The 27,221-nt window shown below is 44.3% G+C and overlaps 1 protein-coding gene across 1 annotated transcript in view; it reads left to right on the forward strand.

The window, feature by feature from the left end:
- The window catches only part of LOC139556270 (mannosyl-oligosaccharide 1,2-alpha-mannosidase IA-like), a 180,134-nt gene that overhangs the window by 74,487 nt on the left and 78,426 nt on the right, over positions 1–27,221 (forward strand). Inside the window, exon 4 of the mRNA XM_071370004.1 lies at positions 6,399–6,479. Coding sequence (XP_071226105.1) covers positions 6,399–6,479 — 81 coding nt within the window. The remainder of the gene's footprint in view (positions 1–6,398; positions 6,480–27,221) is intronic.

Genomic DNA, 27,221 nt, shown 5'->3' on the forward strand with positions numbered 1-27,221 from the left:
GTTTAAATAATGTTTACATACTGCTTTAATCATCTCATATGTATATACTGTATTCTATTCTAATGTATTTTAGTCAATGCCACTCAACATTGCTCAATCTAATATTTATCTATTTCTTAATTCCATTATTTTACATTTACATTACATTTAAGTCATTTAGCAGACGCTCTTATCCAGAGCGACTTACAAATTGGTGCATTCACCTTATGATATCCAGTGGAACAACCACTTTACAATAGTGCATCTAACTCTTTTAAGGGGGGGGGGGTTAGAAGGATTACTTTATCCTATCCTAGGTATTCCTTAAAGAGGTGGGGTTTCAGGTGTCTCCGGAAGGTGGTGATTGACTCCGCTGACCTGGCGTCGTGAGGGAGTTTGTTCCACCATTGGGGTGCCAGAGCAGCGAACAGTTTTGACTGGGCTGAGCGGGAACTGTACTTCCTCAGAGGTAGGGAGGCAAGCAGGCCAGAGGTGGATGAACGCAGTGCCCTTGTTTGGGTGTAGGGCCTGATCAGAGCCTGAAGGTACGGAGGTGCCGTTCCCCTCACAGCTCCGTAGGCAAGCACCATGGTCTTGTAGCGGATGCGAGCTTCAACTGGAAGCCAGTGGAGAGAGCGGAGGAGCGGGGTGACGTGAGAGAACTTGGGAAAGTTGAACACCAGACGGGCTGCGGCGTTCTGGATGAGTTGTAGGGGTTTAATGGCACAGGCAGGGAGCCCAGCCAACAGCGAGTTGCAGTAATCCAGACGGGAGATGACAAGTGCCTGGATTAGGACCTGCGCCGCTTCCTGCGTGAGGCAGGGTCGTACTCTGCGAATGTTGTAGAGCATGAACCTACAGGAACGGGTCACCGCCTTGATGTTAGTTGAGAATGACAGGGTGTTGTCCAGGATCACGCCAAGGTTCTTAGCACTCTGGGAGGAGGACACAATGGAGTTGTCAACCGTGATGGCGAGATCATGGAACGGGCAGTCCTTCCCCGGGAGGAAGAGCAGCTCCGTCTTGCCGAGGTTCAGCTTGAGGTGGTGATCCGTCATCCACACTGATATGTCTGCCAGACATGCAGAGATGCGATTCACCACCTGGTTATCAGAGGGGGGAAAGGAGAAGATTAATTGTGTGTCGTCTGCATAGCAATGATAGGAGAGACCATGTGAGGATATGACAGAGCCAAGTGACTTGGTGTATAGCGAGAATAGGAGAGGGCCTAGAACAGAGCCCTGGGGGACACCAGTGGTGAGAGCACGTGGTGCGGAGACAGATTCTCGCCACGCCACCTGGTAGGAGCGACCTGTCAGGTAGGACGCAATCCAAGCGTGGGCCGCGCCGGAGATGCCCAGCTCGGAGAGGGTGGAGAGGAGGATCTGATGGTTCACAGTATCAAAGGCAGCCGATAGGTCTAGAAGGATGAGAGCAGAGGAGAGAGAGTTAGCTTTAGCAGTGCGGAGCGCCTCCGTGACACAGAGAAGAGCAGTCTCAGTTGAATGACTAGTCTTGAAACCTGACTGATTTGGATCAAGAAGGTCATTCTGAGAGAGATAGCAGGAGAGCTGGCCAAGGACGGCACGTTCAAGAGTTTTGGAGAGAAAAGAAAGAAGGGATACTGGTCTGTAGTTGTTGACATCGGAGGGATCGAGTGTAGGTTTTTTCAGAAGGGGTGCAACTCTCGCTCTCTTGAAGACGGAAGGGACGTAGCCAGCGGTCAAGGATGAGTTGATGAGCGAGGTGAGGTAAGGGAGAAGGTCTCCGGAAATGGTCTGGAGAAGAGAGGAGGGGATAGGGTCAAGCGGGCAGGTTGTTGGGCGGCCGGCCGTCACAAGACGCGAGATTTCATCTGGAGAGAGAGGGGAGAAAGAGGTCAAAGCACAGGGTAGGGCAGTGTGAGCAGAACCAGCGGTGTCGTTTGACTTAGCAAACGAGGATCGGATGTCGTCGACCTTCTTTTCAAAATGGTTGACGAAGTCATCAGCAGAGAGGGAGGAGGGGGGAGGAGGGGGAGGAGGATTCAGGAGGGAGGAGAAGGTGGCAAAGAGCTTCCTAGGGTTAGAGGCAGATGCTTGGAATTTAGAGTGGTAGAAATTGGCTTTAGCAGCAGAGACAGAAGAGGAGAATGTAGAGAGGAGGGAGTGAAAGGATGCCAGGTCCGCAGGGAGGCGAGTTTTCCTCCATTTCCGCTCGGCTGCCCGGAGCCCTGTTCTGTGAGCTCGCAATGAGTCGTCGAGCCACGGAGCAGGAGGGGAGGACCGAGCCGGCCTGGAGGATAGGGGACATAGAGAGTCAAAGGATGCAGAAAGGGAGGAGAGGAGGGTTGAGGAGGCAGAATCAGGAGATAGGTTGGAGAAGGTTTGAGCAGAGGGAAGAGATGATAGGATGGAAGAGGAGAGAGTAGCGGGGGAGAGAGAGCGAAGGTTGGGACGGCGCGATACCATCCGAGTAGGGGCAGTGTGGGAAGTGTTGGATGAGAGCGAGAGGGAAAAGGATACAAGGTAGTGGTCGGAGACTTGGAGGGGAGTTGCAATGAGATTAGTGGAAGAACAGCATCTAGTAAAGATGAGGTCAAGCGTATTGCCTGCCTTGTGAGTAGGGGGGGAAGGTGAGAGGGTGAGGTCAAAAGAGGAGAGGAGTGGAAAGAAGGAGGCAGAGAGGAATGAGTCAAAGGTAGACGTGGGGAGGTTAAAGTCACCCAGAACTGTGAGAGGTGAGCCATCCTCAGGAAAGGAACTTATCAGGGCGTCAAGCTCATTGATGAACTCTCCAAGGGAACCTGGAGGGCGATAAATGATAAGGATGTTAAGCTTGAAAGGGCTGGTAACTGTGACAGCATGGAATTCAAAGGAGGCGATAGACAGATGGGTCAGGGGAGAAAGAGAGAATGTCCACTTGGGAGAGATGAGGATCCCAGTGCCACCACCCCGCTGACCAGAAGCTCTCGGGGTGTGCGAGAACACGTGGGCAGACGAGGAGAGAGCAGTAGGAGTAGCAGTGTTATCAGTGGTAATCCATGTTTCCGTCAGTGCCAAGAAGTCGAGGGACTGGAGGGAAGCATAGGCTGAGATGAACTCTGCCTTGTTGGCCGCAGATCGGCAGTTCCAGAGGCTGCCTGAGACCTGGAACTCCACGTGGGTCGTGCGCGCTGGGACCACCAGGTTAGAGTAGCAGCGGCCACGCGGTGTGAAGCGTTTGTATGGTCTGTGCAGAGAGGAGAGAACAGGGATAGACAGACACATAGTTGACAGGCTACAGAAGAGGCTACGCTAATGCAAAGGAGATTGGAATGACAAGTGGACTACACGTCTCGAATGTTCAGAAAGTTAAGCTTACGTTGCAAAAAATCTTATTGACTAAAATGATATAGTACTGCTGGCTGGTGAAATAGGCTAGCTAGCAGTGGCTGCGTTGTTGACTTTGTTTGAAAGTGTAGCTGGCTAGGTAACCTCTAACTGGCTAGGTAACCTCGACAATTACTCTAGACTACACAATTATCTTGGATACAAAGTGTATCCAATTATCTTTGTATCCAAGATAATTGTGTAGTCTAGAGTAATTGTCGAGGTTACCTAGCTATGTAGCCAGCTAAGATCAAACAAATCAAACTGTTGTACTGTAATGAAATGAAATGTAATACTACCTGTGGAGCAAAGCGGAATGCAACTACTCGCTCCAACCCGGAAGTGCGTATTGTAGAGGGAGAGGCAATAGAAGTATTTTACTTTTAGATTTGTTGTGAATTGTTTTTAGATACTTCTGCACTGTTAGATACTACTGCACTGTTGGAGCAAGGAACACAAGCATTTCGCTACACCTGCGATAACATCTGCTAAATATGTGTATGTGACCAATACAATTGAATTGATTTCATCATTCCTTCCTGCCATTCCCTCAGCCCATCTCAGTTATTTTCCCTAGTGTCTTTTGTAATTTTTCAGTGGAAGAGGAGCTCATTCATTTAACATAGACAGGGAGTATAATTGATACGATTATAACATCACATCTGATTCAGGTTGAAGTTAGGCCTGACTAGAGTTTTCAGTGGATGGTCATGATACGGAGGGCTGTGGGTTGTCACATGGCTGAAGAATGAATGGTGTTCAGTCAGACACTCACCCTACTTTACCACCCTATTAACAGTGAGGTTTTAATGAACCACGGTTCAGTACAGCCAAGTTTGGCCCCAGTGTTTATGAAGTCTTCCATGAAGACATTGCATATTTACACAAACAGCAGCAGGACCTCTTCAGACATTGGAGAATTCAACAATGACTCGTGCCAAGATACCGTGTGTGAGACTGCTTTGGTTTCACTGTAATATTGATGTAAATTCAAATTGTGCAACCCGTAACATCTGGTCTGAATACGTTGAGGTTGTCAGTTTAAGTTATTTTGGTGGTGTAGATTTGATCCCTTTTTACAGAGTTCACACCTTTGTACAATACAGTACAATCACATTTTGATGTTCTTCATGTTTTTTTTTTTCTACCTCATCAGTATCCTTAACTTTCCATTTTGTGGAATTTAACCCTGGGTGCAGTGCAGCAGACTGTCATGAAATCCTTTTGATTCTTTGGCCTCACTGCAGTCCTTGACTGAGGGCCAGAATAGCTCTCTAAGGTCTCTTAGAGTGAAAAGCACCCTAGCTACACAGAGCAGTGTCCTCAGGAGAGTTCAACCCCTCAACAGTTATTATTTCCACTGAGGTGTGCCAAGTCATTCGGTCCATAGTCAGGGGAAAAACACTTAATTCCAGCAATGAAAAATGGCTTCCCCATTTAAACAACTGCCATCTGTCAAAATTTTAAGTCATTAACACACCATTGATAATGAGAACAGAAATATGACGAATTTGGGTTTCACAGTCCACAGGTTTGGACTAAATACATTAGATTTAATTATAAGGTTGTCTGCTGGCCTGCTGTTAAATGAAATTGCCTGCCTGTCACACGTTCTCTACTATTAAAGAATATAAGTTCCAGAATCTCTCCGGACCAGATTAGTTTACTCATGTAAAAACTGTCATTGAAATACAGAGTCATGCTACGCAGAAGCCTTTGTATGGGAAAATCTAAGAGATAAAGCTTTACAATTCAACATTTAAAAAAAATAAAACATGTTAACAAATGTTCTGTTGTTTGTCCCAAAACAAATAGTCTGCAGGAAACAAATAACCCATGGTAAAATGAGGACAAAGTCTTAGCTACTGATATTTAGTTGTTATTTGGTATAATTACCATGCATGGTCACTGAGCCTCTCTCCCCCCATTAGGAATGCAAGTTTCTCATATTGTGGAAAGATAAAGTTTAGTCCAATGTAAAAAGCACAATTTTTATTTAAAAATGTTTTATGTGGTACACTCAAAGTAGAGACAATAACATGAACATTTCCTCTCAGTAAAACCTCAAGGAATAAGCACATAATAATATGATTAACTTAAATATTTGAAGGCCACTCTACATGATCTATCATATAAAGCAAAGGGCTGGAAGTTAGAATGAGGTTATGAAAGCCATCATTTCTCAGTATTAAAAGAATAGCAATTTATCCTGGATAGACAGGCTCCACATGCTTCTTTTCAGAGTAATGACAATCTACATGAGGAATGGGTAATAAGCCTGCCTATTCCAATGGAGAAAACCAAGCCTGGGGCCCTTCGGAGGGAAATGGGCTGAGTGCAGGTCTGTGTTTGGGCATGATGGGGTTCCATACCAGGAAGGCATCTCATCACCTCTTCATATTGCTTAAATTTGTTGGTGGCAACTCATGCTTCCCAGCTTGACCTTAAGATGAAATAACACATGTAAATTGAACCCAGTGTGGGTAGTTTCTGAATTCTAGATAACTTTTCCCAGTGTTGTTTGGCCCCAGCGCTGTGTGAGCTCTGTGGAAGTCGGTTCTCTGACAGACCCTCCTCTTTGTGTTCTATTTTAACTATGGGGATAGTGGACCACACTATTGTATCGATACAGTTGGTCAAATGTTTGTTGTTGTAACATTAGGTAGTTTACTCTAAAATGACACTATTTGATCACTTCTCTGATGTATTGTACAGAGTCCTCTGTAAAGGCATGGGATAAGGATGTTGATACCTCAGTGTCCTCAGCTATAGCCCACATCTATATACATTTTTTTATTTAATTTTTCTTTGGTGGGACCCAATCATTCTGCTGGTGCCACCAACTGAAAGAGTTAGTGTAGAACCCTGTGCATGTCTGCAGTGTTTACATTCAGTGTGTGATGCGAGGATATTCCTACCCGGTACGCCTGCCAGCTGCTGCCTGGTGACTCAGCAGGTTGAATACTCCTAATCATGTAACCTTTGTCTCTCTCCTCCCCCTCTGTCTCTCTCTCCATTCCTCCGTATCTCTATCTCTCCATGTCTCTCCTTTGTTTGTTCTCTCTGCAGAATGCTGAGGTCTCTGTCTTTGAAGTGAACATCCGGTTTGTCGGAGGCCTGCTCTCCGCCTATTACCTTTCTGGCAAAGAGGTATGTACCTAACTGAAAACTCTGCTGGTGCTGCCCACAACTACTGCTATAACTCAATGACATCTGATACATGTCATAAGGAAAAGAGGACATCATTTATTCCATCTGCCACAGTTTGATAGACACCATGTTAGTGGAGACAATTACATAGAGATACTCGCCAATAGTTGAACAACCATTGACCCTAGATAGGAGTGACGTGAGGCTTCAGAGAATTGTATTGCAGCAATGTTGGAACAGTGTTATTCCAAAGTTTCTGGACGTTGTACCGTCAAAGAGAGGTGAGAGCTTTGCTGCCTGCCAATCTCTTGAGTGCAGGGCAGTCCTTCAAGGAGATGTAAAGCTGTGAAATATATCAGGGGTTTAGCCAATCTCGTCTGAGAGGAGGGCTTCTAGTGTCTGCGAACTCTGGGATTTGTGTGGGACTGCAGTTCTCTCACATGGTCAGGAAACAATCTCTTAGGAACCAAACCCCTTTTCCCGTTCAGCTGTTGTGACTCATGACTCATATCAGATCTCTATTTGTCTTCATGCAGTCAGAGTTTTTAAATTACCTGCTCTAATGCATGGTTGGAAAATAAGGTCAAGTCATAGATCCCACCAAATAGATTCCTCCAGTTGAATTTCAGCAGACATGAGGACTTTTCCAACCAGAAAATCTATGCTTTTTCTCTTCCCATTTCAAAAGGTTTTTAGGGAGCTACTGAACCTTGGTTCCAAGCTAAGTGGCTCTCATAAACAGAATAGCAGTAGCAACACCAACGTGGGAGAAAGACACTTAGAAGTTCAGTGAGCTCAGCAAATAAAGTATACGAAGAGGCCCAATCTAAAGAGAAGCATAAAAAGAAGCTGATCTTTGTATCCCTGTGGATGCTCACTGTGGATGCTCACTGTGGATGCTCACTGTGGATGCTCACTGTGGATGCTCACTGTGGATGACTTATCAAATATTTATAGAATTACCAAGTCTGGAAACTCTGTTGGAGTTCTGAACGGAAATCATTTCTGCCTCTTACACATTTTTGTCTGCAAGAGGTTTTTAATAAAATGGAGAGCATTCTGCAATTATTTTCCCTCCCACACGTCGCAGAACTGCGTTTTAGGTTATGAAGCCATGCATCATTCTGAAGGATGCTATTTATCAAATATTGCCAATTATTTCAGAGCAATTATCTAATTTAATATAATTTCCCTCCAATTAAGGTAAAATGGTATGAAATAGGTCCCTCTTGAGGGTTTATGCAAGTCATACTACTGGTAAGTAGTAATTCTTTACCTTTTAACACCAGGCTTCTCCAAATAGCCCTCTGTTGACAGACACCAGAAGCAGCCAGGGTTTTGAGTGTATGATTTCCCTACAGGAATTCTCAAGAGTTCATTGTGCTTCCCATCATTTTGTTCTGACTGAGAGACACTGGGGGAATGTTTAATCAGCTTACAGCATGCACTGTAAAAAAGCTTGCATATTGGCTTGCTATTGAAATTCCCTGTACTAATGAATATACAAAGAACATGGCAATGTGTTATGTCCAGGACTTGCACACAAAGCTGGAAAGGCATTGCACTGCATGTTTTGTGTGGAAACCTCATTGTAATTCATTGTAATGAGACCTCGTATTTTCGCTTCCATTCATATTAATGTGATTTCTGAACTGTAAAATCTAGATGAGAGGAGCTTGAGGAGAGGCAAGTCACACCGTTAAGCACAAGCAGCAAATGCAGTAACAAGGGAGCGTGCTTCACAGAAGCAGCTACAATGAACCACCTTTGCTGGTTATTTTTTTACAGTTTGGAGAGTGTGTCATTCTGCACCTGGTGTATTTATTATGTTAAAGTCCTCTCTGTAAGAGCGACTATATCCTGAGACATAAATCCACAGGACTAAAAGGGCTTACACATTAGGTAGATGTACTGTAAGTCGCTCTGGATAAGAGCGTCTGCTAAATGTCTAAAATGTAAATGTAAATGTACCAGCTAGTTCATTGCATATTGTTTTCAGATGAGTGAGCGCCAGGGGAATGCTAGTACGGTAGTGACGCATCATGCGGTAAGACTATAGGTTCTAGAGGTGTGTTGTTAAAAGCAACCCTTTTTTTGTTCTTCTTGGATTGGCAAGCCTGTCCCATGCAGTTTTTCATCACAACAACGTGATACGTGTGTCATAATGCTGCTTTCTAGTGCTCTGCAGCTTAACCTGGGCAGAACCTAGTCCTGATTTACACAGGGAATAGGGTGTTTGACTTACCACCATAGAAAATATTGTCCTGGTATGCAGAGCTTGGAAATAGTGTTATTGACAGACATAACAAGTGTACCAGGTGTGTTTATAGTATTCTCCTTTGTTGTATTCCAACACCTGTACAGTGAGGCTGTGCCACCTCCCAGCAGATTGGATCCATTTCCTCCTCTCTGAAACTGAGTGTACTGAGCTCTGCTCACCCTTTCATCCTCTGAGAGAGGCGGACCCATTGATGTGAGACTTAGAACCTGAGTCCAGGGAGCTCCTCCGTGTCCTACAGGAGAAAGTAGAGGGAGTCGGTTCTGTACGCCCAACCTGCTTTAAGCTGCTTTGAGCAAGACAATGGAGGCCGAGACACGTGCAGGGAGCCGGGGGGCGGGTGGTAGGGGAGATGGGGCCTGGTAGGCAGCCTCTGAGATCTCTCCCTGGCTTCAGTGACGGCCCCTGCCCCTTTCGCTTGGGTGGAAGTCAAAGTGGGCCGGACCCTTTGATAAAGAATGTATCAGTGAAACTAAACAGATGCATGGCAGTACAGCCACAGCCCTGCATACTGGTCAGGCCCGTCCCTGTCGGTCAGCCAGCCCTGAGACAACGGATTGGAGAGCTGAACAGACACGTGTTCATCATCATGACGAAGGAATGAGGGAGGAGCCATAAAGAGCCTCTCCTCCTGATGTGCTCATTGCGGCCGTTGTCCGCACCGCATACCGCTTAATGTACTGCGAGATCAATTATACCAGGACCTTCTGAAAAAAAGCTATTGATGCAGTGGAGTTGTTAACCATTCATAAGTTGTACTGAAGTGAAGGCCACCTGGCCCCCAGTCACCTCTGATTTAGACCATGGCTGTTTTTCTTCCTATGAGTAATGGATGGGGATTAATACAGGGCTGACTTAGACCTGCTGTTATTTACGGCTGGACAGTTTTCCATCACCTGATGCGTTCCTAAATGGGATAGGCCGACCTGTCAGAACAAAGCACTTAACTCCTCAATGGATCAGATATTGATTTCCGGAGCCATAGGTAATTTTACATAACCGACCGAAGCTATTTGGGAATCAGAAATGAATGGGCTAGTTGGACCCCAGAGGTTTTAAAATCCATTCAGAGATTAGGGACAGCACAAACACTCATACACGCTCATACCTGATTACTGTGACAATCTTACGCTGGGGAGATTTTTATTATCTGGGATCTTACGTCAATCAGAGTCAGGAGAAGGTTATTGGGGTATAATCCTCTTCTCTCCCTCCCTCTTACTAGTGAAGCTTACATATACCTCTATACACCATGGGTATTCAGGCTCTACTGGCTGAAGTGAGCACTGAGTACCCCACAATGTGAACATTTTACCATGTCAGTGGGAGGAAGACATATCATGTAAGACTAAATAATTCAGAGATCTGGGGGAACCAAGTTAAATACCTCTGCGAAACCCGCCTACATTTTTGGGCCTGTCATTAATGGCGGGCGGTGCGTTTGGCTGTGCTCTGAGGCGTTAGAATGATCTTGTTTGGAGATGTGTTGTAGCGCCAGCAGTGCTATTTAAACAGTGTGGTTCTCAGTGGGGTGAGAGAGTGGAGGAGCTGCTGTTGAAATAGGCTCATGTCTGTCTGTCTGCCGGTCACTGATACGATCAGAGCCTGGTCTGCAGGGAGTCTGGCTGGGCTTGGCTGGAACACTGACAGCCTTGGCCGTGGAGTCTCTCCCAGACACATGGAAGCTGCTTGTTGGATCTCTCCCTCTCCATTATCGATGCATTTTAGCCTGGATCTAATATGCTGCCTACCTTTACGATTAATAAACCTGGAACCAGTTAACAAACCTGCCTCTTTTCTCGCCTTAGCCAAGGATTTAGCTAGTAAGCCGGGCTTCTGCAGTCTTTTTGATCTGTTCTCTGTTCAGTCACGTCAAGGTTTGAGCAATGTCAATGTATTTATCTTCTCCTTTTCTCATGTTTTGTTATTAGTTTATTATAGAGTTTAGGGTATGGTCCAGCTGAAGATAACAGCCTCAGGTTTTGGTTCTACATGTTGCTGTGTGTGGAGATGATTCATATACAGTGAGGGAAAAAAGTATTTGATCCCCTGCTGATTTTGTACGTTTGCCCACTGACAAAGAAATGATCAGTCTATAATTTTAATGGTAGGTTTATTTGAACAGTGAGAGACAGAATAACAACAAAAATATCCAGAAAAACGCATGTCAAAAATGTTATAAATTGATTTGCATTTTAATGAGGGAAATAAGTATTTGACCCCCTCTCAATCAGAAAGATTTCTGGCTCCCAGGTGTCTTTCATACAGGTAACGAGCTGAGATTAGGAGCACACTCTTAAAGGGAGTGCTCCTAATCTCAGTTTCTTACCTGTATAAAAGACACCTGTCCACAGAAGCAATCAATCAATCAGATTCCAAACTCTCCACCATGGCCAAGACCAAAGAGCTCTCCAAGGATGTCAGGGACAAGATTGTAGATCTACACAAGGCTGGAATGGGCTACAAGACCATTGCCAAGCAGCTTGGTGAGAAGGTGACAACAGTTGGTGCGATTATTCGCAAATGGAAGAAACACAAAACAACTGTCAAACTCCCTTGGCCTAGGGCTCCATGCAAGATCTCACCTCGTGGAGTTGCAATGATCATGAGAATGGTGAGGAATCTGCCCAGAACTAAACAGGAGGATCTTGTCAATGATCTCAAGGCAGCTGGGACCATAGTCACCAAGAAAACAATTGGTAACACACTACGCCGTGAAGGACTGAAATCCTGCAGCGCCCGCAAGGTCCCCCTGCTCAAGAAAGCTCATATACATACCCGTCTGAAGTTTGCCAATGAACATCTGAATGATTCAGAGGACAACTGGGTGAACGTGTTGTGGTCAGATGAGACCAAAATGGAGTTCTTTGGCATCAACTCAACTTGCCGTGTTTGGAGGAGGAGGAATGCTGCCTATGACCCCAAGAAACCATCCCCACCGTCAAACATGGAGGTGGAAACATTATGCTTTGGGGGTGTTTTTCTGCTAAGGGGACAGGACAACTTCACCGCATCAAAGGGACGATGGACGGGGCCATGTACCGTCAAATCTTGGGTGAAAACCTCCTTCCCTCAGCCAGGGCATTGAAAATGGGTCGTGGATGGGTATTCCAGCATGACAATGACCCAAAACACACGGCCAAGGCAACAAAGGAGTGGCTCAAGAAAAAGCACATTAAGGTCCTGGAGTGGCCTAGCCAGTCTCCAGACCTTAATCCTATAGAAAATCTGTGGAGGGAGCTGAAGGTTCGAGTTGCCAAACGTCAGCCTCGAAATCTTAATGACTTGAAGAAGATCTGCAAAGAGGAGTGGGACAAAATCCCTCCTGAGATGTGTGCAAACCTGGTGGCCAACTACAAGAAACATCTGACCTCTGTGATTGCCAACAAGGGTTTTGCCACCAAGTACTAAGTCATGTTTTGAAGAGGGGTCAAATACTTATTTCCCTCATTAAAATGCAAATCAATTTATAACATTTTTGACATGTGTTTTTCTGGATTTTTTTGTTGATATTCTGTTTCTCACTGTTCAAATAAACATACCATTAAAATTACAGACTGATCATTTCATTGTCAGTGGGCAAACAAACAAAATCAGCAGGGGATCAAATACTTTTTTCCCTCACTGTAAATGGTGGAGGGGGGGGGTACTTCAAAGTGTATAGCCTAGTCTTCAGAGAGTGTTCCATTGTCAAAGGGATAAGCACACACAAACTGACTCGGTTAGTCACTCCAACTCAGCCACTGAGTTTTAAAATGTACTCAGCATAGAATTCTGCCGCTGCTGCCCACTCTCATTCCAGACAGACAGGCTTTTATTTTTGAAATAAGAGGGAAAATATAATCCATTGATTTAATTTCTTTCCAGCTCTTGGTTATACTCTTGTCTGTGTGTCTTCTTGGTTAGTTTGAGTGACATCAGTCCGGAGGAACAAAGCTTCCCAGCAGCTCGAACCCAAGGTCACCTTTGGAGTTTGCCTTTTCCCTCCGTCTGAACACAAGGTCTTAGGTTTTCCGCGGGTGACGAGGCCCGCTCCTATTTTTAGCCTCCTCCAATGGGCTGTAGGCAAACGCAAGCAAGCGTGGCCAGGAACACAGCTAGCTACCATATAGGGCTGGCATGAAACCGCACCGCACGCCTGTAGGCTCCACAGCCGCTCTCTTCTTAAGCCTGTTTCCTCTGTCATCAAGTAGCTAATCCTGTTTATGGTTGTGAGACAAGAAACATGTTTTCACTGCACCTGCCACATCCTGTATTCTCTCTTCTCTCTCAGTGTTGGGGTTAGTCAAGCTGAAAACACAGTCAGTCATTGTGATTTTGTTATACAACTGTGATACAACTGTGATCTTTACTTCATTTGGACACACTGTACATAGATTTTTCTATTGTGTTATTGACTGTACGTTTGTTTGTGTAACTCTGTGTTGTTGTTTTTGTCGCACTGCTTTGCTTTATCTTGGCCAGGTCGCAGTTGTAAATGAGAACTTGTTCTCAACTGGACTACCTGGTGAAATAAAGGTGAAATTTAAAAAACGATAGGATCGAAACATTGTTTCCAACTCTTTGAGCACAGTCAGGGAAACTAGTTGAGTAGTCAAAGGCCATCTTTTGGCTAGGACGGACAAAGTCATGAGAACATTTCAGTCGAGGCAATATCTTTCCCTCTGTATGTTGTTATGCCTACTTCTCTCCCCACTGAAATGCTAATGCAGTCTGAATGCAATCTCTGTTTCTCAGAATGCTCTGAAAGTTTTAGTAACAGACAGACAGTTTGTGCGTCTACATTTTTTTTCTGGAGCCTATCTGACGAGATGAGAGAAGCCCTCTTATTACGAGCGAACAAATCAGTGAATCATTTCACACTAGCAATTTTCAAGTGACTGACTATCACAAGACCACAAGATCACAAGAATTGTTTGCTCTGTCTACATTCCTGTATTTACAGGTAAATCACGACTCATTAGCAAACAGTGGGCTGAAGGTTTGTTACCACTGTTTATTGCTGTTTTGGCTGGTATGATTATAAAGTGCATCTTCCCTGTTTACGGCAGGCGGAGGGTCACGACACGGCGGATATTAATCATAGCCCAGGGTCCACAGCCATTTGTATCTGTTACAAGACACCCGCTTTTACAGTAAACAACCTGAGAGAGCGTGTTAATAATGACCTGGTTAGTGATGGATGGGCCAGGATGGGCCAGGGTTTTAGAGTGCCATCTTTGATAGGATATGTTTAGCCTTTTGGCGTTGGTGACTGACTAAAAGTTTTGGACAGAAGTAAAGTCGTAGCTTGGAGGGTAAGCACTGCGCTGTCACTCAGTCCTCTCCTCTGGCTTCTTGCCTCAGAGAAGTGTGTCTGTTTGCCTTTGTTTTCCACTGCTTTACTTTCTGTTCTCTTATCCGGAGCTCCTCTTTACTCTGAAGTGAGAGTTGATTTCTAGTATTGTATATAGATCTTCTCTCTGACCTGAAGGACTTTGTTACTGTAGAACACGCTGCACACTACTCTTTGGAGATACAACACAAGCCTACATGGGGAATATGTTGTGTAATATGCTTTTAATATGCCAAGCTGAACATGAACAGCTGTATATAAAATAGTATGATTAAACAGTATTAAAAGACATGAGTAATGGATCATGTGTTTTTTGATACTTGTTTGCACTAATGAAAATAGCTCTGTTGCAGCTTGTCCTGTGGGGTGCAATGCCCCTTTCTACCCCTACGAACATGACATTCAAACTTACATTTGCCATATGTGACTATGCATCTCAGTGAACGTACATCCCCTGCTGGGATGCCTGGAGGTTCCTTGCAATCTGTTGGAACGGCACTCACGGTGGCACTAATGAATATCTTCATTGGAACCACAAAAGTTACTGTGTTTCCACTGGGAAGGTTTTTACCGTGAGGCATCACACAACAGAACAACCGCCATATGGATATGACATCATTTAGAACCCACCACATTATGAAGGTGGGATTCGCGTTATGTTCTGTGCTTACCAGACAATAACTCCCGGAGTGGTGTGTCCCATTTGTGTAGTAATCTCACACCTGGTAGATCTCGGCAGACTTAGTTGAACACTCAGGGATTGTAAGTTGTGCTGTATCGGAGTGAGAGAGTAGAAATACAAAGCACTACATTTGTGTACCGTTGATAACCATAACCCCCCGTATGTTCCTGTCCATTGGAGTGTGAGCATACCTGTCATGCTTAACATGACATAAAATATGCTATGGGGTATGATGACCCAGCAAGAAATGGCTGCATCATTGCCGTTTGAATAGGACAGTTTTGCCCTCGGCGTGTGGAGTCATTTGGCCTTGCTGCCTGCTGTGCTGGCAGTGACACTGCCTGGCCTTAAATCTGGCCTTAAGCTCTGGCCTTTCTCTCCTCTGCTCTATTCCTCCTGTCTGCCTGCTCTGGCTCCCTCTTCTCTCCCTAGGAGATGTGCTGCCTGCCTGGTGCCCACCTGCGTGGTCTGCCAGTCAGGGAGATTGGATTGGAGATGGGATGTAGGCTGCGGTCGCAGTATTCATCTTTCCACTAGAAAGAGTTTTACACGAGCCTCATAGATGAGATCTTTTTAGTTTACAGTCTCTCTGGGTCCTGTGGTTCAACGCCCATCCCCTACACCTACGTGTCTCTCAAACTGACCTCTCTACACACACACACACACACACACACACACACACACACACACACACACACACACACACACACACACACACACACACACACACACACACATGGAATGCCCAACTGCTCTCCTCCTGAATGTCAAAAACAATCTAAGTGAATCTTGCTGTAACCAAATTCCTTCAGCGTGACACGGAGGGTGTGCAGTGAGCTCGCTGTAGCCAAACATTGTGTTCCTGCCTACACCACCTCAGTTGTATGAAATGGTACAATGACATCCCCCCCCTGTTTACACATTCTGTTATGCATTCAGAGCCATAGACTGTCCCTGGCCCCTGAGACTTCCCTGTGTCTTACTGGGTTTTATGAAATATGCCATCAGGATAACAGTCGAGAGGCTGAGACAGATAAGGGAGGGCCTCTCTAGAAGCCAGTCTCTCCCTCTCATGTTCTCTAAAGAGACTCATCCATCTAAGCACGTACCTTGCACCCCCCTTTCTTTAAGTACTGTCAGTTCTGTCCTGTCTGGACAGGGCACAGAGCCCAGGAGAACAGCAGAGCAGTGAGGCTGTGTCTGAACTGTGAAGTGATGGACTTAACCAGTAACCTTGTCCAGGACAGGGGATGTAGGAGCTCTGAGTTTCAACCAGAACTCGATAGCAGGTCCATGTGTTAACTCGGCCTGTCAGCTGTGGCAGTCTCTAATGAGGCGATTTGGAGCATCGTGGCTTCCTCCTGGAGAAAGTCGAAATAGAGAGGCTTAGAGTGTCAGAGCCTTTACTCAAATCCATAGACTAGTCAAACGTATTATCTCATTGTTAGAAGTGAGAGGGAACCCAATGGAGTGGAGTTTTTCATCCAAAATGTTCTTGACATTACTTTTATCTGCCTTTATAGCCCCGGCCGTTTCACAAGTTCAATTCACCACAAGTCCCATAAACACTCTAAATTTGGATGAGTCCTGTATGCTGATGTGCTGTGTTCAAGCACATAGCGTTAAGTCGCCTTGCTGTGCATTTAATCACAGATAACTTTTACTGCCTGCAGTTCACTGAGCTCAGATCATATCCGGTTTCCACTGAACATTTTACAAAAACACATTTCCTTGAAGAACTTTGCATCTGCACTGGTCTTGAAGTAAATGTGTTTTTGTAAAATGTTCAGTGGAAACTGGTTATGGTCTGAGCTGAGAGACTACAGGTTGTCCTTGTGGATAGAGTTGTATGGTTTGCTTAACTTTGCGATCATTGGTTTTTGTTTGGCATACATTTTAAATTGAACATGTTTCAGCATCATTCTGTTCACGTGGAATTGCCCTTAACAGTTTGACCTCGTGAAAGCAATTGTCGTACTGACAGTTTCTCTTTAATACCTCAGATACAGGAAGATTTCTCTATAATTAAAGACTTGGTTCCAGATCATATGATGGGATGAATTAATAGGAATGGCCCATATTCAAAGTGGCTTCCTGCGAGCTGTTGTTGAAGGTTAAGTGACAGTGAAGAGGTTCGACGTGGAGAGCACAGGGCAGATGAAGAGGTTTGACGTGGAGAGCACAGGGCAGATGAAGGGGTTTGACGTGGAGAGCACAGGGCAGATGAAGAGGTTTGACGTGGAGAGCACAGGGCAGATGAAGAGGTTTGACGTGGAGAGCACAGGGCAGATGAAGAGGTTTGACGTGGAGAGCACAGGGCAGATGAAGAGGTTTGACGTGGAGAGCACAGGGCAGATGAAGGGGTTTGACGTGGAGAGCACAGGGCAGATGAAGAGGTTTGACGTGGAGAGCACAGGGCAGATGAAGAGGTTTGACGTGGAGAGCACAGGGCATATGGGCAGATTGTAGATCATGTTTGATGAGACGAGCTCGCCACAGCCTCTTGTTACAGCCAGGGAGAGGATGAAAAAACAGACTGTCAGGACGGAGTTTAGCGCTCGATAATGGCTTTCCATTGAAGTCGAGCAGGTAATAATGAACACGGTTGCGACATGTGGAAGGCAGCTTGACTCCAACCCCAAATATTGATCTCACCATCGCCTCTCCTGAGCTGATTAGGCTGTGTCTGTCTGAGTGGCTCCAACTGAAACCTCCCTCTTTAGGAGATGAAACAGGTGCTTATGAAGTGTTCATTACTCCACACTACCAAGTAATTAGAGAAATGGAAAGAGATGGCTCCGCTTCACTGAGCATCGGATATTATTACATGAGCTGCTGTTAGTCAGGAGACGTCATCTGTTATTATGACCAATGATATGCCAAAGTTCTCTGAGGATAAATTATAATGGCTATAATCATTATTGTGGGATAACACTTTCTATGAGCCGCTGGTGATTAAAGCATTATTCATTTATTTCCTCTTATCACCACATGATGCATGGGATGATATGATAACTATTCATAACAGCTCATGGCTCCTTAAACCAGCCTTTCTTAATGTATCAAGGCTAGAAATCCTTCATCAAGCTTTGCACACAGGTCATATTGACTAAAGGATTACTACTTGCCATAAGCATTCATAACAGCTCAAAGTTCCTTGGAATAGGCCTAGCCTATACCTAGATGCATGCATTAATCAAGGATTATGCCCAAGTGGTAGATATTAAGGAAGTATTGTCGCTGGTTCTCATTCCAAGTTGTTTTATTAAACACCTCTAAGAGGTCTCTCCCCTTCTCTCCCTGGAGGACCGTCCATCAAGCCCATTGACCTCTGTAGAGCATTAATGAGTTCTCATCATGATAAGGGCAACATTTACATTAGCAGATTATACTGTACATTTACATGTGGCTTCTATTTGACTGTAATGAGACATTTTGGGACACAGCCAAATTCTACAAGCCATACGAATGACCCAGTTACTGTATGTGGGTCTGCTACCATGGACCCCTCATATTCTAGAGTGTAATATGTTTTCTGACACCGGTGCTGTATTCCGTCTTCATTGTGCTGTGCCACACTGTATTGTTATGGTGCTCCAGCAGTGTCAACGGTAATGCCAGGCAACAGGATCAGGTCCTGGAGCCAGGGAGGAGATGAGGGAGGACAGAAACTCATTTCAGGCTGTCGCCTCACGCCTCGATGGGGTTCAGGACACCCAGGCTCCACTTCACATATCACAGGCACCAGCAACACTTTCCACTGAGCCGATTAGTTTGGGGAAAGGGGATTAAGAAGGATATCTTCAAGTTTAGCAGTTTGTTTAGTAATATGCTTTATTGGTAGGAAAAAAGAGAGGGATAAAAGTTAGTTTTCTTGCTCCCCCTGCAAACCCAATTTTCTCCCTTAACAAAATGTTATTTACCTCACATGCTGGAATAAGCCTCTCCAGAGTGTTATTCCCTAGCTATAACCTGTAAGCCAGTGACATCGTTTCTCCTCACCCGTGTATGTACATATGTCTGCCACAGCTGTTTCTGGTCAGTGTAAATGTTATGATGACCTTTGCTTTGAGGAGTCACGGTGGGATTACTCTGCTGTTTGTTCAGATGTTATTGTAGGTTTCTCCAGTGCATTCGTCAATTCCCATGGAGGCTTTGCACCATGTTATCTCCTAAGTGTCAGAAATACTATTATTATTACATTTACCGCAGATGGGTTAAGGGTTTAAACATGTTCCACGGTCGGGGTGCATCCTCCACCCTCCTGTCTCTGGTTTTGTTTGCTGTGGTTGGATGGGTGAAGTCTACAGCCTACACACACTCAGAACACAAGCCCTCCATGGTGTTGATGGCTAAAGGAACATTTGAGTGAGGCTGAGCTCCCTGACCAGAGGCTGCACACTGAAGTGGAAGTGGAGTTAAACAAGGATGGGGGTGTGAGGCCCGACACGCTCAGCGGGTGTCTGATTAGATATCTGCGTCGGCGGATGCAGCCAGCCACAGATTCACATCACTCCCAGCTGGGGGCATTTCATCCAGACTGCAGGCGACCATTTTCAATTCACACAGGTGATCCCGGGTCGCTATTTGTTTATCCCCCTTCTGAGTAAATTCGTCTAGCATTGGGCATTTTTTAAGATTGTCTCGCCACACTTCACATCGCTGTGTCAGGAATGGAATTAAAGTGTTTGTTTTGTTGTGAAGTGTTTTGCTCGGGCCCATTTCCATAGCAACTTGTTCAGCTTCAGAGGTAAGTGCGCACTAGACCACCCATTCTAAACCAGTGTGGGAGGGTAAGTGCGCACTAGACCACCCGTTCTAAACCAGTGTGGGAGGGTAAGTGCATGCCTCGTGAAAATACCTTTCATTAGGTATATTAATGTGAAACTCCACACTGGTCTCTGTATTCTGCTTTTCCGGACTGTTTCAGAGCAATTTGTCTCCTCTATTTCGCTCTCCTCTACAGTATGGTATATAGTTATAACAATATTGTCGATGTTGCTTCCAGAGGTCAGCCGACCTCTTCAGAGGGACCTTGGTGTTTGAGGGGATGTTGAATCTGTCTAATGTGATGTGGTGGTGACTGGCTGGTGGAAGATTTCTAGTGGCTCAGACTAGGCCTGTGGCGGTCACGAAATCTTGTCAGCCGGTGATTGTCAAGCAAATAACTGTCAGACTCACGGTAATTGACCGTTAATGAACATAAACACATTTAGCATCTCCTGGCTTCCACACATAGCCTACAAGCCATTTTAAAAAGTATAATAAATCCATGTAATATAGCCTACACCTTCACAATAAATCTATTAATGATTTTAGACAGGTCTAAAGAAGCATGATATGAAGAAAATGTAGTCTATTTCAGAAGAAAAGAATAGCATACCCTGAGTTGTCCTTATGTTAGGCCCTGATCTGGCTATACCAAATGGCTGTGGTCTACACTAGTTCATTTAACAGACAAGATTTGTTTATAATTCCGTGGCATTATTTTATATTATTTTATAGTATGAAAAATACAATTGAAAAAAGCTGAATAAAATATAAATATTTTCTCCAAACGATTTAAGGGAGTGCACATACGCAGCTATTCTGTGTTGAACGGTTAACCAAGAAATGGGTACTCCTAAATGCTTAATTTAGAGTTATTTATGTAACTTTAGTTGTTTGACAAACATGGGCTATATGTTTAGATTTTTAATACATTGTAAGGCTGCATGATGAGACTAATGATGATTTGGAAAAAGTCTCTTGAAAGGCATGAGGTCTGCTTTTTTTTTTGTGCAGGCTGTACACACTCCAATAGTCTCTCATTCACAATTTGACAAGCACTTGGTAATGCCTCAAATTTCAAGGCGGGATCCCCTTTGTGGCCGTAATGCACCCTAAAAAAATACATGCTTTTTGTTGCCTGGAGTGCAGAGTTGTACCCTTCTCCTTGAGTGTGCTGCAAAATCCGAAGTGTCTCTCACTCACACGGCTCTCCGTCACGTGATCGGATCTTTCTCACAGGCTACAAGTGAGGACAGACACATCAGGGACACAACTGCGTGCGTCATCCAATTCCAAGGTGCGTATTGAAGATACTGGAAGAACATTCCACATTTACTTTTCGTCAGCCAACAAGATGAGTAAGCTTAACGAACAGCAAAAGCACTAGCCTATGTCAATCTACTATCCCCCATAGTACAAAAGTTTAATTATTCTATGCAAGAAATAAATACTCCAAACAGTCTGAAGTGATAGATCCAAAATGAATACAATCACTAGCATGAAAAAAACTTTTTTATGCAATGTGGCTGACGCAACAGGTCTGAACGTTTAGATTAAAATGTTGATAAACTATTAGGCTATTTCTTCATATTATAAGTGCAGAAATGCACTAATTTAAGTAGGCTATAATCGCACATATTCCATTAGCAGAAAACACCATTATCAAAAGTGACCGCAAATGCAATTATGATTGTAATGCTTTTATTATAAATTATAATTATAAACTCAGCAAAAAAAAAGAAACGTCCTTTCACTGTCAACTGCATTTATTTTCAGCAAACTTAACATGTGTAAATATTTGTATGAACATAGCAAGATTCAACAACTGAGACATAAACTGAACAAGTTCCACAGACATGTGACTAACAGAAATTGAATAATGTGTCCCTGAAAAAGTGGGGGTCAAAATCAAAAGTAACAGTCAATATCTGGTGTGGCCACCAGCTGCATTAAGTACTGCAGTGCATCTCCTCCTCATGGACTGCACCACATTTGCCAGTTCTTGCTGTGAGATGTTACCCCACTCTTCCACCAAGGCACCTGCAAGTTCCCGGACATTTCTGGGGGGAATGGCCCTAACCCTCACCCTCCGATCCAACAGGTCCCAGATGTGCTCAATTTGATTGAGATCCGGGTTCTTCGCTGGCCATGGCAGAACACTGACATTCCTGTCTTGCAGGAAATCACGCACAGAACGAGCAGTATGGCTGGTGGCATTGTCATGCTGGAGGGTCATGTCAGGATGAGACTGCAGGAAGGGTACCACATGAGAGAGGAGGATGTCTTCCCTGTAACGCACAGCGTTGAGATTGTCTGCAATGACAACAAGCTCAGTCCGATGATTCTGTGGCACACCGCCCCAGACCATGATGGGCCCTCCACCTCCAAATCGATCCCGCTCCAGAGTACAGGCCTCGGTGTAACGCTCATTCCTTCGACGATAAACGCGAATCCGACCATCACCCCTGGTGAGACAAAACCGTGACTCATCAGTGAAGAGCACTTTTTGCCAGTCCTGTCTGGTCCAGCGACAGTGAGTTTGTCCCCATAGGCAATGTTGTTTCCGGTGATGTCTGGTGAGGACCTGCCTTACAACAGGCCTACAAGCCCTCAGTCCAGCCTCTCTCCGCCTATTGCGGACAGTCTGAGCACTGATGGAGGGATTGTGCGTTCCTGGTGTAACTTGGGCAGTTGTTGTTGCTATCCTGTACCTGTCCCGCAGGTGTGATGTTCGGATGTACCGATCCTGTGCAGGTGTTGTTACACGTGGTCTGCCACTGCGAGGACGATCAACTGTCCGTCCTGTCTCCCTATAGCGCTGTCTTAGGCGTCTCACAGTACGGACATTGCAATTTATTGCCTTGGCCACATCTGCAGTCTTCATGCCTCCTTGCAGCATGCCTAAGGCACGTTCACGCAGATGAGCAGGGACCCTGGGCATCTTTCTTTTGGTGTTTTTCAGAGTCAGTAGAAAGGCCTCTTTAGTGTCCTAAGTTTTCATAACTGTGACCTTAATTGCCTACCGTCTGTAAGCTGTTAGTGTCTTAATGACCGTTCCACAGGTGCATGCTCATTAATTGTTTATGGTTCATTGAACAAGCATGGGAAACAGTGTTTAAACCCTTTACAATGAAGATCTGTGAAGTTATTTGGATTTTTATTAATTATCATTGAAAGACACGGTCCTAAAAAAGGGACTTTTTTTGTTGTTGCTGAGTTTATATGCCAGTTAGGCTCAAACCCCTTGTAAAGCAGATTAATGTGCTTCATTTTAAAAAGTAATTTGGCCACTTTAGTTGTGATACAAACCTTATTAAAACAATATTATTATTAATGTTCTAAATGACTATTGTATTTTATGGAATATCTACAGTTGAAGTCGGAAGTTTACATACACTTAGGTTGGAGTCATTAAACTCTATTTTCAACCACTCCACAAATTTCTTGTTAACAAACTATAGTTTTGGCAAGTTGGTTAGGACATCTACTTTATGCATGACACAAGTACTTTTTCCAACAATTGTTTACAGACAGATTATTTCACTTATAATTCACTGTATCTATAATTCCAGTGGGTCAGAAGTTTACATACGCTAAGTTGGCTGTGCCTTTAACCTCTCTGGGATATGTGGGACGGTAGCGTCCCACCTGGCCAACAGCCAGTGAAAATGCAGAGTGCCAAATTCAAATAAATGACTATAAAAATGTAACTTTCATGAAATCCCACATTCAAAATACCAAATTAAAGCTACACTTGTTGTGAATCCAGCCAATGTGTCAGATTTAAAAAATGCTTTATGTAGAAAGCAAACAATGCTATTATCTGAGGATAGCACCCCAGCTAACAATCACAGACCATCATATTTCAACCCTCCTGGCGCGACACAAAACGCAGAAATAAAGATATAATTCATGCCTTACCTTTGACGAGCTTCTTCTGTTGGCACTCCAATATGTCCCATAAACATCACAAATGGTCCTTTTGTTCGATTAATTCCGTCGATATACAGTGGGGAGAACAAGTATTTGATACACTGACAATTTTGCAGGTTTTCCTACTTACAAAGCATGTAGAGGTCTGTAATTTGTATCATAGGTACACTTCAACTGTGAGAGAAGGAATCTAAAACAAAAATCCAGAAAATCACATTGTATGATTTTTAAGTAATTAATTTGCATTTTATTGCATGACATAAGTATTTGATACATCAGAAAAGCAGAACTGAATATTTGGTACAGAAACCTTAGTTTGCAATTACAGAGATCATACGTTTCCTGTAGTTCTTGACCAGGTTTGCACACACTGCAGCAGGGATTTTGGCCCACTCCTCCATACAGACCTTCTCCAGATCCTTCAGGTTTCGGGGCTGTCGCTGGGCAATACGGACTTTCAGCTCCCTCCAAAGATTTTCTATTGGGTTCAGGTCTGGAGACTGGCTAGGCCACTCCAGGACCTTGAGATGCTTCTTACGGAGCCACTCCTTAGTTGCCCTGGCTGTGTGTTTCGGGTCGTTGTCATGCTGGAAGACCCAGCCACGACCCATCTTCAATGCTCTTACTGAGGGAAGGAGGTTGTTGGTCAAGATCTCGCGATACATGGCCCCATCCATCCTCCCCTCAATACGGTGCAGTCGTCCTGTCCCCTTTGCAGAAAAGCATCCCCAAAGAATGATGTTTCCACCTCCATGCTTCACGGTTGGGATGGTGTTCTTGGGGTTGTACTCATCCTTCTATTCCTCCAAACACGGCGAGTGGAGTTTAGAGCAAAAAGCTCTTTTTTTGTCTCATCAGACCACATGACCTTCTCCCATTCCTCCTCTGGATCATCCAGATGGTCATTGGCAAACTTCAGACGGGCCTGGACATGCGCTGGCTTGAGCAGGGGGACCTTGCGTGCGCTGCAGGATTTTAATCCATGACGGCGTAGTGTGTTACTAATGGTTTTCTTTGAGACTGTGGTCCCAGCTCTCTTCAGGTCATTGACCAGGTCCTTCCGTGTAGTTCTGGGCTGATCCCTCACATTCCTCATGATCATTGATGCCCCACGAGGTGAGATCTTGCATGGAGCCCCAGACCGAGGGTGATTGACCATCATCTTGAACTTCTTCCATTTTCTAATAATTGTGCCAACAGTTGTTGCCTTCTCACCAAGCTGCTTGGCTATTGTCCTGTAGCCCATCCCAGCCTTGTACAGGTCTACAATTTATCCCTGATGTCCTTACACAGCTCTCTGGTCTTGGCCATTGTGGAGAGGTTGGAGTCTGTTTGATTGAGTGTGTGGACAGGTGTCTTTTATACAGGTAACGAGTTCAAACAGGTGCAGTTAATACAGGTAATGAGTGGAGAACAGGAGGGCTTCTTAAAGAAAAACTAACAGGTCTGTGAGAGCCGGAATTCTTACTGGTTGGTAGGTGATCAAATACTTATGTCATGCAATAAAATGCAAATTAATTACTTAAAAATCATACAATGTGATTTTCTGGATTTTTGTTTTAGATTCCGTCTCTCACAGTTGAAGTGTACCTATGATAAAAATTACAGACCTCTACATGCTTTGTAAGTAGGAAAACCTGCAAAATCGGCAGTGTATCAAATACTTGTTCTCCCCACTGTATATCCAAAATGTCAATTTATTTGGCGCGTTTGATCCAGAAAAACACCGGTTCCAACTTGCACAACGTGACTACAAAATATCTCAAAAGTTACCTGTAAGCTTTGTCCAAACATTTCAAACTACTTTTGTAATACAACTTTAGGTATTTTTTAACGTAAATAATCAATAAAATTGAAGACGGGATGATCTGTGTTCAATACCGGAGGAAAACGATGTGTAGCATGCTTTCTGGTCACATGCCTCTAACAAACAGTACACTTCACTGGAGTCTCATTCTGAACATGGCTACTTCTTCATTTCTCAAAGGAAAAACCTCAACCAATTTCTAAAGACTGTTGACATCCAGTGGAAGCGATAGGAACTGCAGCAAGGTCCCTTAGAAATCTGGATTCCCAATGAAACCCATTGAAAAGATAGTGACCTCAAAAAAAAAAAAATCTGAATGGTTTGTCCTCGGGGTTTTGCCTGACAAATAAGTTCTGTTATAGTCACAGACATGATTCAAACAGTTTTAGAAACTTCAGAGTGTTTTCTATCTAATAATAATATGCATATATTCGCATCCGGGACTGAGTAGGAGGCAGTTTACTCTGGGCACGCTTTTCATCCAAACGTGAAAATGCTGCCCCCTATCCTAGAGAAGTTAAACAGCTTGAAAAATTCCACAAAATGATGTCATGGCTTTAGAAGCTTCTGATTGACTAATTTACATCATTTGAGTCAATTGGAGGTGTACCTGTGGATGTATTTCAAGGCCTCCCTTCAAACTCAGTGCCTCTTTGCTTGACATCATGGGAAAATCAAAAGAAATCAGCCAAGACCTCAGAAAAAAAATTGTAGACCTCCACAGGTCCGGTTCATCCTTGGGAGCAATTTCCAAATACCTGAAGGTACCAGGTTCATCTGTACAAACAATAGCACGCAAGTATAAACACCATGGGACCACACAGCCGTCATACCGCTCAGGAAGGAGACACGTTCTGTCTCCTAGAGGTGAACATACTTTGGTGCGAAAAGTGCAAATCAATCCCAGATCAACAGCAAAAGACCTTGTGAAGATGCTGGAGGAAACAGGTACAAAAGTATCTAGAATCCTATAGAGTCCTATATCGACATAACCTGAAAGGCCGCTCAGCAAGGAAGAAGCCACTTCTCCATAAAAAAGCCAGACTACAGTTTGCAACTGCACATGGGGGCAAAGATCGTACTTTTTGGAGAACTATCCTCTGGTCTGATGAAACAAAAATAGAACTGTTTGGCCATAATGACCATTGTTACAGTGGGGGGAAAAAGTATTTGATCCCCTGCTGATTTTGTATGTTTGCCCACTGACAAAGAAATGATCAGTCTATAATTTTAATGGTAGGTTTATTTGAACAGTGAGAGACAGAATAACAACAAAAATATCCAGAAAAACGCATGTCAAAAATGTTATAAATTGATTTGCATTTTAATGAGGGAAATAAGTATTTGACCCCTTCTCAATCAAAAAGATTTCTGGCTCCCAGGTGTCTTTCATACAGGTAACGAACGGAGATTAGGAGCACACTCTTAAAGGGAGTGCTCCTAATCTCAGTTTCTTACCTGTATAAAAGATACCTGTCCACAGAAGCAATCAATCAATCAGATTCCAAACTCTCCACCACGGCCAAGACCAAAGAGCTCTCCAAGGATGTCAGGGACAAGATTGTAGACCTACACAAGGCTGGAATGGGCTACAAGACCATCGCCAAGCAGCTTGGTGAGAAGGTGACAACAGTTTCTGTGATTATTCGCAAATGGAAGAAACACAAAAGAACTGTCAATCTCCCTCAGCCTGGGGCTCCATGCAAGATCTCACCTCGTGGAGTTGCAATGATCATGAGAACGGTGAGGAATCAGCCCAGAACTACACAGGAGGATCTTGTCAATGATCTCAAGGCAGCTGGGACCATAGTCATCAAGAAAACAATTGGTAACACACTACGCCGTGAAGGACTGAAATCCTGCAGCGCCCGCAAGGTCCCCCTGCTCAAGAAAGCACATATACATGCCCGTCTGAAGTTTGCCAATGAACATCTGAA

Source organism: Salvelinus alpinus, chromosome 27 (assembly GCF_045679555.1).
Source record: "Salvelinus alpinus chromosome 27, SLU_Salpinus.1, whole genome shotgun sequence".
Classification (NCBI taxonomy): Eukaryota; Metazoa; Chordata; class Actinopteri; order Salmoniformes; family Salmonidae; genus Salvelinus; species Salvelinus alpinus.